The sequence below is a fragment of the Anguilla rostrata genome, chromosome 8 (assembly GCF_018555375.3).
Source record: "Anguilla rostrata isolate EN2019 chromosome 8, ASM1855537v3, whole genome shotgun sequence".
NCBI classification, from domain to species: Eukaryota; Metazoa; Chordata; class Actinopteri; order Anguilliformes; family Anguillidae; genus Anguilla; species Anguilla rostrata.
In genome coordinates this window covers 41,157,583-41,170,746 of record NC_057940.1, presented here as the reverse complement: position 1 = coordinate 41,170,746, position 13,164 = coordinate 41,157,583, and the positions used below count along the sequence as shown (strand labels likewise).

The 13,164-nt window shown below is 51.2% G+C and overlaps 1 protein-coding gene across 3 annotated transcripts in view; it reads left to right on the top strand.

Annotated features, from left to right (window-relative positions):
* vps50 (VPS50 EARP/GARPII complex subunit) overlaps positions 1-13,164 on the top strand; it is a 130,484-nt gene that overhangs the window by 28,566 nt on the left and 88,754 nt on the right. For all 3 annotated transcript variants that reach the window (XM_064348277.1, XM_064348278.1, XM_064348279.1), the window contains exons 10-12: positions 5,427-5,469; positions 6,460-6,558; positions 9,036-9,176. In XM_064348277.1, the coding sequence (XP_064204347.1) occupies positions 5,427-5,469; positions 6,460-6,558; positions 9,036-9,176 (283 nt within the window). The remainder of the gene's footprint in view (positions 1-5,426; positions 5,470-6,459; positions 6,559-9,035; positions 9,177-13,164) is intronic.

Below are 13,164 nucleotides of genomic sequence, written 5' to 3'. Positions count from 1 at the left end.
ACATGCTCTGCTTTTCCTGATTTCTATCCTCACCTGCTCTGCTTTTCCTGATTTCTCTCCTCACCTGCTCTGCTTTTCCTGTTGCCATTGCTGCTTCTCCACACTATGCTTGACCTTCCTATTCCTCTATTCCTTGGACAACGTCCTGGTCCTGTTAAATATGGAGAAGCAGCTGTACCGTTCAGGAAACACGTGCTTGAATTCGCACGGCTTTTCAACGGTGACCGATTTTCATTCAGCGTTCGTCCTGACTGTTCAGAAAAAGAACGAGCGTAACGAAGACAGGCAGAGTGAAAACTGCCCGTAAAAATCATGCAGTAATTATCATTTTATAATTTTCTTTTTTTTGCAACTAAGTCTAAAAGCCGCACTTGCGTCGACGCTCGCTCGTAATGGTGATCTCAGCACGTGTAAATCAGAGTCGTTTAAAGCCCCCCGGGGCGATTTTCTCCCCCGTCTCCCGGGTTCTTCGGATCGGCGGCGGCGGCGTCACGTGACCCGCGGGACGACCCGACCCCGCGGCGCTCCGGCTGCGCCCCCCCCCCCCCCGTGACCGGTGACTCAGCGCGTCTCTCTCTCCGCCCCCGCAGCTGCTCCAGAGCTCGCTCGGCCCTGTTAATGACCTCCCTTTTCTCCGCTCGTTTGAGATGCGCTCCAAGGGACCGGGCCAGATGCGGGAACCGCCGCGACCTCCCCGCGACCTCCACCGAAGCCCGTGGAGACGGGCCCGCTCTCGCCCGGAGTGGCCGCCGCGCTTTTTGAAATGGCCCAGCCTCTCGGTTTGATTATCCGTCTGTGTTCTCAGCGGGGGGGGGGGGAGAGGGGCCAGGTCTCGAGCGCACGTGCGGAAGGTAGCGTAGAGCGGTTTTCGTTACGATAAGCGTCGGACCCGTGGCGGAAGACATCGGTCTTAGTTTAAGAAGTCTCCCAGGGGGCCGCGGGGCCTGTGAAAGCGACGCTTTGGCGTTGTTAAATGCTGAGAGCGGCGCGTGTTTTTGAGGATTTGCGGACGTGCTCACCTTTGACCAGGGGAACCTCAGGGACCGTTAATCCAGGGAAGCTCGTGTCTGTGCTGGCACAGCAGTGCACAGGAGCCGCTGCCGCTCTGTGATGTGAACATACTGTTCCGTGCGCCTGCTTTGAAAGTTTTTTTCAGGTGTTGTGGGTGCTTACGAGAAAGTAGAAAATCAAACGGACAAGCGTCTAAAATATGTATTACGTAATAAATACTTTATTTACTCGGATTTATTCTGCCAAACAAATGCCACCAGCCAAGTTTACCACAGTGTCACCTTAAAGAACATTTTATTTTCACAAGTGGAGTGCATTCATATGATGGGGCTAATGAATTTGTGAAAAGAAAACATTATTAACGTAATATCGGGGAACCAGGGTGGGAAATTAGCACCAGCCACCAGCCAAATGCTGGTAAATCTTATCTTTGGCTTGTGGTTTATCTTTTATCTTTTTAACCACCTATCACTTGGAGGTCCTATTCTGTTCTAAATATTTAATTGTCTGGTTAAACAGTGAAATTGGCTGGTGCATTTTGGGATGCCCCATGGGAAAAAAAAGTTAGTTTTCTGCCCTGGTGAACCAAGCCCATTTAATGAATTACACTGTACTGTATAGTGGATGTGACTTAAGTCACATAGTATTTAGGCAATCTATATTGTAAGTATGCAGGCCACATAGCAGTTCAGTCCACTTAACAGTGAAATTTGTGCTTTTTACTTAGATGTCAACTGTACAGAATGAAGCTGTATATTCAAAATCTCAAGAAAAAACATTTTCAACATACAAAATTGGCAAATTACTCATGCATACAAAGCACTGTCTGTAAGTAATCTTAGCTCTGACAACTTAAACAAGCTTTATTCCAAAGTTATGCTGCCTAATGTTTAATGCCTAAATTATTTAATGTAACTTGGCCCTGTGTTTTCATCTTACCATCTGAAGAGAGTGTAGTCAAGTTTATGTGGTAGATGTTAGCTATAGGCCTAGCTAACATTAATTTAGAAACACGGCGTTTGCAAGGTAGCTACAGTAGCCTGGTTAAAAAGTGTTAAACACTAGAAATGGCACAGCGGTCAATTTGACCACTGTGACTAAGAAAGTAAACCTGGTGTCATGGCTCCCCCTTAGATAGTGAACATTCTGATATAATTTGAATATCAATATTGCATGAGGAAATAAAATTATAAACACTTACATAAATGGCCATGAACGGTCAAATGCTTGCATGTAACGTTGCTGCCAAATGACTCCCCATAGCAACCAGCTGCAGGCCCACAGAACAAGCCGGATCATTTCACTGTGAGTCATGCATAGGGTTGGGTACCAAAACACAGTAGCACTATGGCACCAGTTCCCATACGACCAGTACCTACCGTGCCGATTTGCAGATTTTGCCACTTCGTTTCGGTGTCGTCTTCACTAACCTTACACTTACTCTGTCGACTCAGTCAGCGACCGTGAGCACCGTTATCATGCTAGCTAACTTCTAACTTGGTCAAAATGCCAAAAGCGAAACTGTCTAAATGTGGCTAAAATGTATTTTACCTAAAAGGGTCCAAACAATGGGATGTGCCTTTGCAAGTAAAAAAAATAGCCTACATTCTTTATTGTCATAATCTGCTCGTTGTTTTAAAGAAGGTAGACTACTTTCTTCGGGCTCAATTTAAGCACCGTTCTGTTTCACAAGTATCATTTTAGCACAGGTATTGTCAAAATTTAAATGATATTCATCCATAGTCATGAAATGATCTTATGTGGGATTTGCACGTGAAATAATAGAGAATGCATTTCAGAAATATAAATTCGTTTTCCACAGAGATCATACAGCTGTAAAAGCAATAGTTTTGTTTTTTGGCGATTATTCATTAGCAAGCAAGCTAGGTTCCACACAAAACAAAGATGGCGACCACAAAGTTGTCAAAAGCGTGTTCTGTTGGCTGAAATAGCCTCACGTGCAATTTCTGTGTCAATTTTGCCTGTATATCTGTGTATCCTGCTATTGGCTACTTTCATCAGACTATTCTGATGAGGTGTTGTTATTGGGCAATTTGGCTAAATGTCCAATGAGGAGAATTGTTAATTGTGGGACTGGAGCATTTGTGATGACGAAATCGGCAGGAAGAAGAAGGAAAACACAAAATAATCCACATTTGGGGCTTTATCGTGTGGATGTCTGAAGTTGTATCTGAACTCTGCGTGTGAGGTCAGAAAGTACAGACTTTAATGCTCTTAAGTGCTGAGAGGCTGTGGTCATTGTGGTTATCTCTGTAGGAAAACCTTGAAAAGTGCCAAACTCTCAGTGCTGTATTATGGGGCACGCCCCGCCAAGCCTGGCTGAAGGCATAACTGCCACCCAAATATACGGACAAAAATTGTGCTCACTTTTTTACATTTCAGGTATATAGTTAAATATGTACATGCGTACATATATGACGTGTATTAACTTTAACTTTTTGTTAAGTTGGTTTTGAACTTTTTTGATCTCGTTCTGCTTTTGTTGATAAATGTGGCGTTTTTTTTTAAATAAACGGAGGGACGCTTCAATAAGGCGTGAAAGCCGGGTTTGGCATCAAAGTCGCGCGCAATCTGTTTCCCCTGTAATTGCTTTCTTTTTATCTGGAGCGAGCCGTTCATCTTTCGACGGTAATATCGCCCCGGTAACGGACCCTGATTATCTGCGCAGAAGAGCCGCTGTTTGTGGCGGTACATGGCGGCAAGTTAATTACTCCGGGACTCGCTCTCGCAGACGTCAGGCTGCGTCAGTGGGTCCTGTCCCTCGGTCCCTAAATTTCAGAGGAGAATGTTTGCGACTCGAAACGGGGGGGGGGGGGGGACCCTCAAATTCACGGATCGGCTTACGTGGATTCCTTGAATCAAAGTATCAGCCTGACTGTTTAAGGGGTAACTTGGCTGGGTTTAAAAAAAAAAAAAAAAAAAAGCAGTGGTTGTTATGCTTAGGGTTTTGAAGTTTCATCGTTGTGTTCTCGCCATCTTGAAGGAGAAGGGAGGAAACAGGCGGCGCTCCTCGGGGGACGGTGCAGATCTTCCCGCGCGCTGCCGGCAGCATGGCAATCAGAGTGGGAAGTGTCGCGTTATGTTCGGGGAGTCAGCTGAAAAACTCATTAAACCGTGATTACTTTTTTTTTTTTTTTTTCCCTCCAAAAGCGGTCCGAGGCCCAGAGCAGTCACGACGCAGCCCGCTTGCCGGCCGAGACAAAAATTTTTTGAGCGATTCGTTCGAGCGGCTTTCCGTTCCCCGAGAAATTCTGCGGGGCCCCCGTGTGTGAGTCAGCGCCTCTCGTCGTCCTCCAGTTCCTCCCTCCCCATCCCCCGCACCCCACACCCCCCCAAAAAAAAAAAACTCTAAACAAAAAAAAAAAAAAAGAATTGGCCGCAGAGGTGCGTCAGCCTCTCTGAAAATTCAAAGGTGAGGCGCCGACACACTACAGTCACCACCCCCCAAATCCCACCGCCCGCCCCCCGCCCCCCCTTAACTATTAGAGCTCAGTGGGATAAAGGCGGCGGCGTGCCGCTGGAGTCGTCCCTCGGCGGCGGGCGTCCTGCCCCCGTCGACGGCGTGCCAGGAAGAGCCGCGCTAAGAGCTCTTAATTGGGAAAACGTTGGGCCCCGGGGGGCCCCCTTGATTCCCCTCGGGGCGCCTTTCGTCGAGCTTTCGTCGACGAATTCGGTCTGATCTCCCGGCGGGGCCCGCGATGGTGACGTTCCTCCTCCTGACGGGCCGCGTCCGTTTCCCGCCGCTCGACGCCGCTCTGCGCGAGGGCGGCTGCCCGGCGGCGGTAATTCGAGGCGACGTGACGCGGTTCTTCGGGAATGAAACGACGTCGCGTCGTCTGATTCGCCGATGCGGTCGGCGAGGCGTCGCGTGGCGTCGACGTTATCGCGGCGGCGCGGTTTCCTTTCCCTCAGGCGGTTGTCCTCTCGCGGTTCTGGACGTCGCCGGTGCCGCTCGTTTGTTCTGCGGCGGGCCGGCGCGAAGCCTCGCTCAGTCTGAGCCGCGCGCCGCGGGACAGGAACGGCTGGGGGGTGGGGGGTGGGGGTCCGCGCGTTACGATCGTAAACGATCCCGTGAACTTAACGGCCGTTTCCCCGGCTTCTTGGAAAGAGCCGGCGTGCTTGTTCAGGCCACGGCGAGCGGCCCGTGAAGACCGCGCTGGCGGGGCGTTGGCGGTTTCCCCCCCGGGCTCCTGCGGCGACGCGCGTCATTTACATAATATAATACATTACGCTAAACGCCCCTCTGCTGCGTGAGGCCCGAGACTCTCCCTTTCATGTTCTCATGCATAAGAGAGGACATCATTATTCCCTCGTGTTTTTTGATGTGGGAGAGAAAATTGTGTCCCCCCTTTACCGTGGAACTGACCTTAAAACTGTGCTTTCCCTTCTTCCAGCGAATTGAATTCAAAGCTGCAGGACACTCTGGAACAAATAGAGGTATGCTTTTAGTCTTTGTTTACCGCGGGTGATCACAAACCCTGTATAATTGCGTCATTATTGCCATTATTTGGCATTAAATGGCGCCATTTGCTAGCTCATTAGATTGTTTTTGTGAAATGTATGAAGCACTGGTTTTGAAGCAGGCACTGGGAATGCATATCTATGGTGGAAAAATACCCATCAAATAAAGCAGCAAAAACTTCACGTGGACATATCATTTGAATACGACCTTATATTTCACCATGGAAATACTGTAATATTTTACCCTACCGATGCCCGACTGTTTAAAGTTTTGCCGGCAGTGACTGTTGGTTCCATCACAAATCTGGCTTGTGCCAGACAGTCAGTTTTGCGGGTAGTGCCCGTGCTCTGAATCCCAAAAGGCTCTGTCCTCCTGTGTTCACCGGAGTGGGAGCCACACTCCGCTGAGTGTAATCCCCCAAAACAATGCTGACCAGCGACCAGTAACTTGGAGTCTGGGGTGTGGTTGAGTGGGAAAGCTGAGCTCTTGGATGGTGTGTTTTTGAGCACATATTTCCAACCGTTCAAAACGGCTGGTTTTGAGCTTGTTTCAGTGTACAGACATATGAAAACCCATTTTCATGAAAACCCATTTTCATGAAGGCCCATTTTCAAGGGCCCATTAATCTAACGTGCATCACACCCCACTGATAACTGAAGCACACACTCGTTCATTTTTTTGTTTTGTAATGACCCCAGCTGCCCTTTAAAATCACGGTTAAGTTTATTCTTTTCCCCTTTCGTATCTCTTCTCTTGCAGTCAAAGATTTCTTTGTAAAAAAAAATAAAATAAAATAAAAGTGGGGAAAAAAAGTAAGTGCAGAACTGAGGACAGAAGACAAACGACCGCCATTATCTCTCCCGCTGAGCGGAGACGTGGCGAGGGAGACGACGGCGGCCCAGCGAGGAAGGCCTCCTCGTTTCTCTTCTCGCTTTTGCTCATTTTCATGTCGCTCTCTTCCGCAGGAGCAACTGGACGTGGCCTTGTCGAAGACCTGCAAGCACTTCGACGTCACCCACTACACCAAAGTCCAGCTGGCGTACACGCTGCTGGGGAAGACGCAGGTGAGTGCGTCAGCGAGCTCCCGAGCCGGGCGGTGATTCATCCTCGGGTGACGCCTTCCTGCGGGCCAAGGGAACGTTTGACCCAATCACGCCTTGATTTGGGGGGGGAGGGAGGGATGACCCCGCCCCCTTTCACCCTTTTCGTCGTGAGATGCAAAAAACGAGCGTTTCCCCTGGAGCGCTTTTCCGGGGGCGAGGTGTCGATCCGGAGAAAAAATAACTGGATTCCCGAAGTCCGGAATGTTCTTTTTTTCCGCAGAGGCCCGCTTGGTATTCCTCGCAGGTTCGTCTCCGCTGAGCTGAGCGGGGTGCACCTGCGGGGGCGACTGCGGGGGTGCGACTGAGGGGGGGGTCAGTCTGACAGACGGGGAATTGCCCTGCAGTCCCGTCGAATTTGTGTGCCTGCTGCTCGCTGTGATCAGTGTGAGCGTTTGTGTGCTCGCTGCTGGCTGTGGTCAGTGTGAGCGTTTGTGTGCTCGCTGCTGGCTGTGGTCAGTGCGTAGCGCTTGTCAGTCTGTCTCAGTGCTGGCTGTGTTTAGTGCGTAGCCTCTTAACGAACACCTCGTACGTCCACTTACTGAGCGCGCTCAGAGAGTGCTCGCCGCTTCTGTACTGCCCTCGGTATCCAGGGCCCGGAGTCCCTTGCTGCCCAATCACGATCGGGGTGGAGTGATTTGGGGAGGGGGGGGTGGGGGGTGCTTTTGGGATAGGGGGAAGAGTAGCGTTGTTATTTTCGAGGTGAGCTATTGTTGGTTTCCAGGTTAGGTCCTTGGGGATCAGGGCCTGTGGGCTGCGGGGGGATCTGAGCCTGTGGGATGCTGGGGGATCTGAGCCTGTGGGGTGCTGGGGATCTGAGCCTGTGGGCTGCGGGGGGATCTGAGCCTGTGGGATGCTGGGGGATCTGAGCCTGTGGGGTCCTGGGGGATCTGAGCCTGTGGGGGATCTGTCGGCTCACGGTCGTCACGTCTGGCCTGAGTGTTCCCGTGTCCTGACTGGTGTGGGTCAGAGCGAAGGGAGAATACTGAACATGCATTGTGCAGTTATAGCACGCTAAAGTGTGTGTGTGTGTGCGTGTGTGTGTGTGTGTGTGTATGTGTGTGTGTATGTGCACGTGGGTGTGTGTGTATGTGTGCGTGCGTGCATGCGTGCGTGCATGTGCATACGTGTGGGTGCGTGCATGTGTGCGTGTGTGTGTGTGTGCGTACGTGCTTGTGCGTGAGTCTGCATACGTGTGTGCGTGTGCGTACGTGCGTGTGCGTCAGTGTGCATTCGTGTGGGTGCGTGCATGTGTGCGTGTGTGTGTGTGTGGGTACATGCGTGGTGTGTGCGTGAGTGTGCATACGTGTGTGTGTGTGTGCGTGCGTGTGTGCGTACGTGCGTGTGCGTGCGTGTGCATACGTGCGTGTTCGCAGCAATCAGGCTGTATCTGATAAGGAGCAGGGTTGAGAAGGGGAGTATCAGGGCTGTGATGAGTGCCCGCAGGCCTACAAGTGCCTGAACAAAGACAGAAACAAAGGCTGCGCTGAGCGTTCCTGCGCTCAGTGATTCTGCTTCCGCTGTATCTGAGCCTCGCACACAGACCAGCTTCAGGAACAGCAGCTCCTGTTCGAAAAATATATGACAATGAACCAGAGAGATATCCACCTCTTACGCAGATTCTCTGTGCCAAAAACGCATTTCTTTAATTAAAATGATAAAAGATCTTTACTGTTTTAATTAACTAAGTTAATTTAATTAAAATTTCCACTTTACCCGTGCGGCCTTTTATGTTTTACAACATTCCGGTGACGGAACGAGCTTTGAATTTCAAAAAATGTTCTACCTTAGTGACATTTAACAAAGAAACCTTTTAAAAGTTCAGAGGGTAGATACGTAGAGAACAAAAAGAGTCCATTTTAATGCCCGTCCATTTTAATGCATGATCCGCGCTTGGCCCCTTCCTTTCACTGGCTCTTTTGTGCAGATATAGTTTGGGGAATGATTATTAGCTTCTGCAGAGAGAGGGCTCAGAAAAGCCCGGAAAATCCTCACAGTGCCCACGCATTTTACATTTGTATTTTAGAGCTGTAACAGGCACCTTTTTTCCAGAGCTTGCATTCTGTGTACATACAACCCATTTATCCAGCTGGGTATTTACTGGAGCTGTTCGCATTAAGTGCCTGACTCAACGGTACAGCGGCTGTGCCCTGCCTGGGAATCGAACCAGCAACCTCGGAGTTTCAAGCCCAGTTGCGCCAACGTTAAGCTGCACCACCCCTCTCTAAAACTGGGAAACAGTTCTGTCTCGGTCTAAAAAACTGGGAAACAATGACTCTTGGGTGGATTGTAAGGCACTTCCTTAAGGTATTTATTTCAAAATGTGTTGTATTTCTAAATTAGTTATTATTATTATTATTATTGTCGTTGTCATTATCATTATTGTTGTTATTATTATTTAGTATTGTAATAGCTGCTTGCGTGGGACTGTCTCTCTGCAGACCGCTATGGATCAGCTGCACATGCACTTCACCCAGGCCATCCACAACACGGTGTTCCAGGTGGTGCTGGGATACGTGGAGCTGTGCGCGGGGAACGCGGACACAAAGTTCCAGAAGATGCAGTACAAAGACCTGTGCACGGTGCGTATTACCCAACACCCCCCCAACCCCCATCACACCGTCTCCATCGCCGCGCGTGGCCCCATCACCCGCATAAAGCAGGGTGCCGTTTATTTCCGCATTATCCAGAAATGAAATCGGTTTTGGGGCCGAGGGTTAATGCACAGAAAAGATACCGCGCAATTCTCAAACGGCTGCCCTCCTCCCTCGCCGCTCGCTCCTGCAGGACAGAGAGTGTTTTTAATTATCTGTGTGCCTGCGTTTCGCTCGCCTCCCGATTAATAGGTTTTCTAAACTAGCTTACGTTGGGCCGCTCGTGGTGGAAATGCATTTCCTGCGAAGATAGCGAGCGCTCTCGCCCCGGCCGGCCCTTTTCAGCGGCCGACAGCGGTGCATTGTGGGCGAGAAGCGGTCTCGCCGCGCGGCAGGGGTAATTTATCACACTTATTCTGATGAATTGAGTCTTGAAGATGCTCGCAGTTGCTCATTGTGTTGAGCCCATTCAGAGTCGCCGCCCGAACTCATCTGCTCGTTTGCATTCACGGGCCGACGCGCCTCAGTCGAAATATCTGAGGCGTCCTCAGCGAAACCCATTTCAGCCCTTTGTCCCGCAAAGGAAAACAAACAAACAAAAAAAAAAGGTTTTATTTGAGTTGCCTGTGAAGACGATTCATCGCTCGCAGTACCTGCACTACTCGCCTTTGCCAGCAGATGGCGCACCCACTGAGGCAAGAGTTTTCTAACGCTTTGAGTTGGGTGGGGGGGGGGGGTTGGGGGGGAACTGCTCCGTGAGGACGGGAGATCGTGAGGTTCATGTTGGATCAGAGATTACCACCTGGATACCAAATGGAAAGAGCCAGACCCCGTGACCCTCTCTGGAGCCGGGTCCTCCGGGTTCCCGACGCGTGGCAGAGATCAAGGGCTCTGTGTGGTTTCTTAAGCTCGCGCCGAGCGCTCGGAGCGCGTTCTAGAATCTTCCCTTTGTTGGCGGGGGCATTACGGAGAGAAGCGCTTCTCAGAGATTCTCTGTACGTTTCCCCCCCCCTGACTCCCGCGCGCTCCTCTCCCGGGTGCAAATGAGTCAGGAAACAATCAGGGTAATTGCGGTCTTCCGCGCTTGGCGATTACGCGCCGTACGGGATCCGCGTGCAAATTGAATTAGCGGGGTAAACACGAGGAGGAGCCGCGCGGGCGCCTCCTCGCTCCTCCTCGCTCCTCCTCGCGCCCGCGGGAGCGTCGCCGCGTCTCCCCGGGCCGTCCCCGCGGCTTTTCGGCGGCGAGGCGCCGGCGTCTGATGCGGCTCTCCGGGTCGTACGGGCGCCCTTCGAGACGCTGACGTCCCCCCCTCTCAGACGTCTGATGAGACTACGGGCTCCGCGTTCGCTCTGATTGTGAAGGACTGAGGGAAGGCGGCCAATTAAAAGCAGATTAAAGGAAACTGCGTATTGTATGCTCAAGGGCAAATCAACGGGAAGTGTCCATGATATTGTTGCTCATGTCTATGTCCAGAGCTGCAGGCGTAATATTTTGATTGATTAGTTTGTTCATTAATTGTTTTGTTAATCAGTGAACAGAACGACTACAATGACTGGTCAATAACTATCCTAGGGACACAACAGAAAGCATTTAAGCCTATTTAATCTATATATATATGTACGGAGGACGGAGTGGAGCACAGTGGGTAAGGAACTGGGCTTGTAACCGAAAGGTCGCAGGTTCGATTCCCGGGTAGGACACTGCCGTTGTACCCTTGAGCAAGGTACTTAACCGAAATTGCTTCAGTATATATCCAGCTGTATAAATGGATACAATGTAAAATGCTATGTAAAAGTTGTGTAAAAGTTACATTACATTACAGGCATTTAGCAGACGCTCGCTAAATGCCTGTAATGTAATGTAACGTATATATATACTGTATATATATATATATATATATATATATACACACGTATATATGTATATATATTTAAAAAATTAGGTATAGTATATCAAAGAAAGAAGCAGTGGACGCCACATATCTTGACTAGAAAGAGTGTACATTCTATAATATTCATAATACTTCCAGTGCATCATTTTAAGTACGCTATGATGCCTGTCATGCTGAGAGCAGAGCTAATTGACGCTGTGGTTGCCGCGTAATCCACGGTAATCAAAGAGCTCATTCCTGAATCATCCGTCCGTCCAGTCGAGTAATCAAGGACCCTGTGCCCCCGCTCCTCCCCCCCGCACTCTACCTGACCAGGCCAGATTATCCCCTTCTATTCCCACACCAGTCGTACAGCTCGTTTCACCACAAAGGAAGCTCTTGAAACACTGGGCAATCAGAATCCCTGCCGATGGTGCGCCGCGCTACGCTCTGCAAAGGTGAATTACATGCAAATCGCGTCCGCTATTGTTCTGAAGTTAGCGCCGCATAGCCAAATTAAAATTCGAAAAAAAGCCCCGACGACGCAAAAAAGGTCGCGCCGTGTTTCGAAACGGCTTTTGGATCGCGTATTATAACCTCGTTGCCCCCGCCCCCGCCCCTCGCCCCCCCCCAGGCGCCCGCCTCGCGCCCCTCTCCCGCTTGCCGACACGGCCGCGCGAAACTCCGCCGTGACGCACGCGCCTTGCCGCTGCTAAGCAACGACGGGCCCGCAGACCGCCCGCCGCCGTGCTCCGGTGACGGGGGAAGCTCCGGACGTTTCCGGAACGCGAGGAGCCTCGGCCGGAGGCGTCCGAAGGGCTTCTCTCAGCAGCAGAGTCTGCGAGGTTCGCCCTTAAAAATGACGACGTGTAGCTAAATCGGTTTATAAGTCTTGGCGGGCCCGGCTCGCACTTGAAAGCGAGCCCTTGGGGGAAGTATGAAAGGGAACCGCGGGGGAAGTATTTATTTGTCTGTACAAAGCTGACCACTTTCCAGAATCGTACGCGGTGGGGACTTCCAACTCCGGCTATTTTTCTGTGGGTTTTGTTTTTTTTTCTCAACGAACAACACGAGACTCGTTTTCAAAACACGCGGCGACTCCCGTTCTTCTTGCTACAGTTGTTTTGTGAAGCTGACCCCCCTGTGAACCTGGAGCCTCGTCGCCTTGTTTTCTCAGCTGTGCCGGCAGACGGGGCCGCCAAATGTTTGTTTCCCCACGTCGGCCGGATTAATAAGCATCCCGACGCTGCTGTTTATCCTGCGTCCTGCGGTTGCTAATAAAGGAAATCCTCCCGTCGATTAAATCGGCTTTCTGTTTTCGAGAGACCGTTTCGTTTCGAGTCTCCTTTTCTCTGGGGGGGAAAAAATTATCTTCTTGTTTGATGAGTGCACAGAATCACATTCGTGTGTCTGTTTTATGGTAAGCTGCTAAAAAAAAAAAAAAGGTACTCTGTCGATAAGGAAGTCTTTTTGCTTTTGGCGACCGTTTTGCTTCGAAGGCGGCGGCGGCTCATCCTCGCGATCAATTCACGAGGAGGAGGGAAAATAGGAGATGGCTATCGGAGCTCGCGGCGGGGACTGCCGTTCCGCGGACGGTCGGCTCGAGAGAACTGTCGGGACGCGTCGGCGCTACGCGCGAGCTTCGCGCGGATTTCCGGTCTTCCGGTGCAGGAAACGCGGCGCCCGCTCGGAGAGATCAGCGGAGTGTGTGGGACTGGCGAGATGAGACAGGCGGAAAGATCTGGAAACGGGGGGGGAATTCCAGCGCTGATCTTAAGTCGCACCTGCTCTGTCTGTCATTCCGGAGATTGGGTTTCCCCTCGTCTGGACTCCCGCGGCCAGGAGGGCGGGCCGGCGTGTGGAGGAACCGAGACGCAGATGCTGCGTTGTTACAGAGGAAATGAACGCGCCTGGCCCCCCGGTCCAGAGAGCTGTGGGCTGTGCAGCACGCGGGGGCCTGGGAGGCCTTCGATCTCCACGGTGACGGGGACACGCGGACGACGGCTAGCGCCTCGGCTGCGGCGCGGTCGATCCGACGGACGTTTCGCTGGCGCGCGCGCGAAGCTGACCCGTGAAGCCGACCCGTGCGGGGGGCTGCCCTGG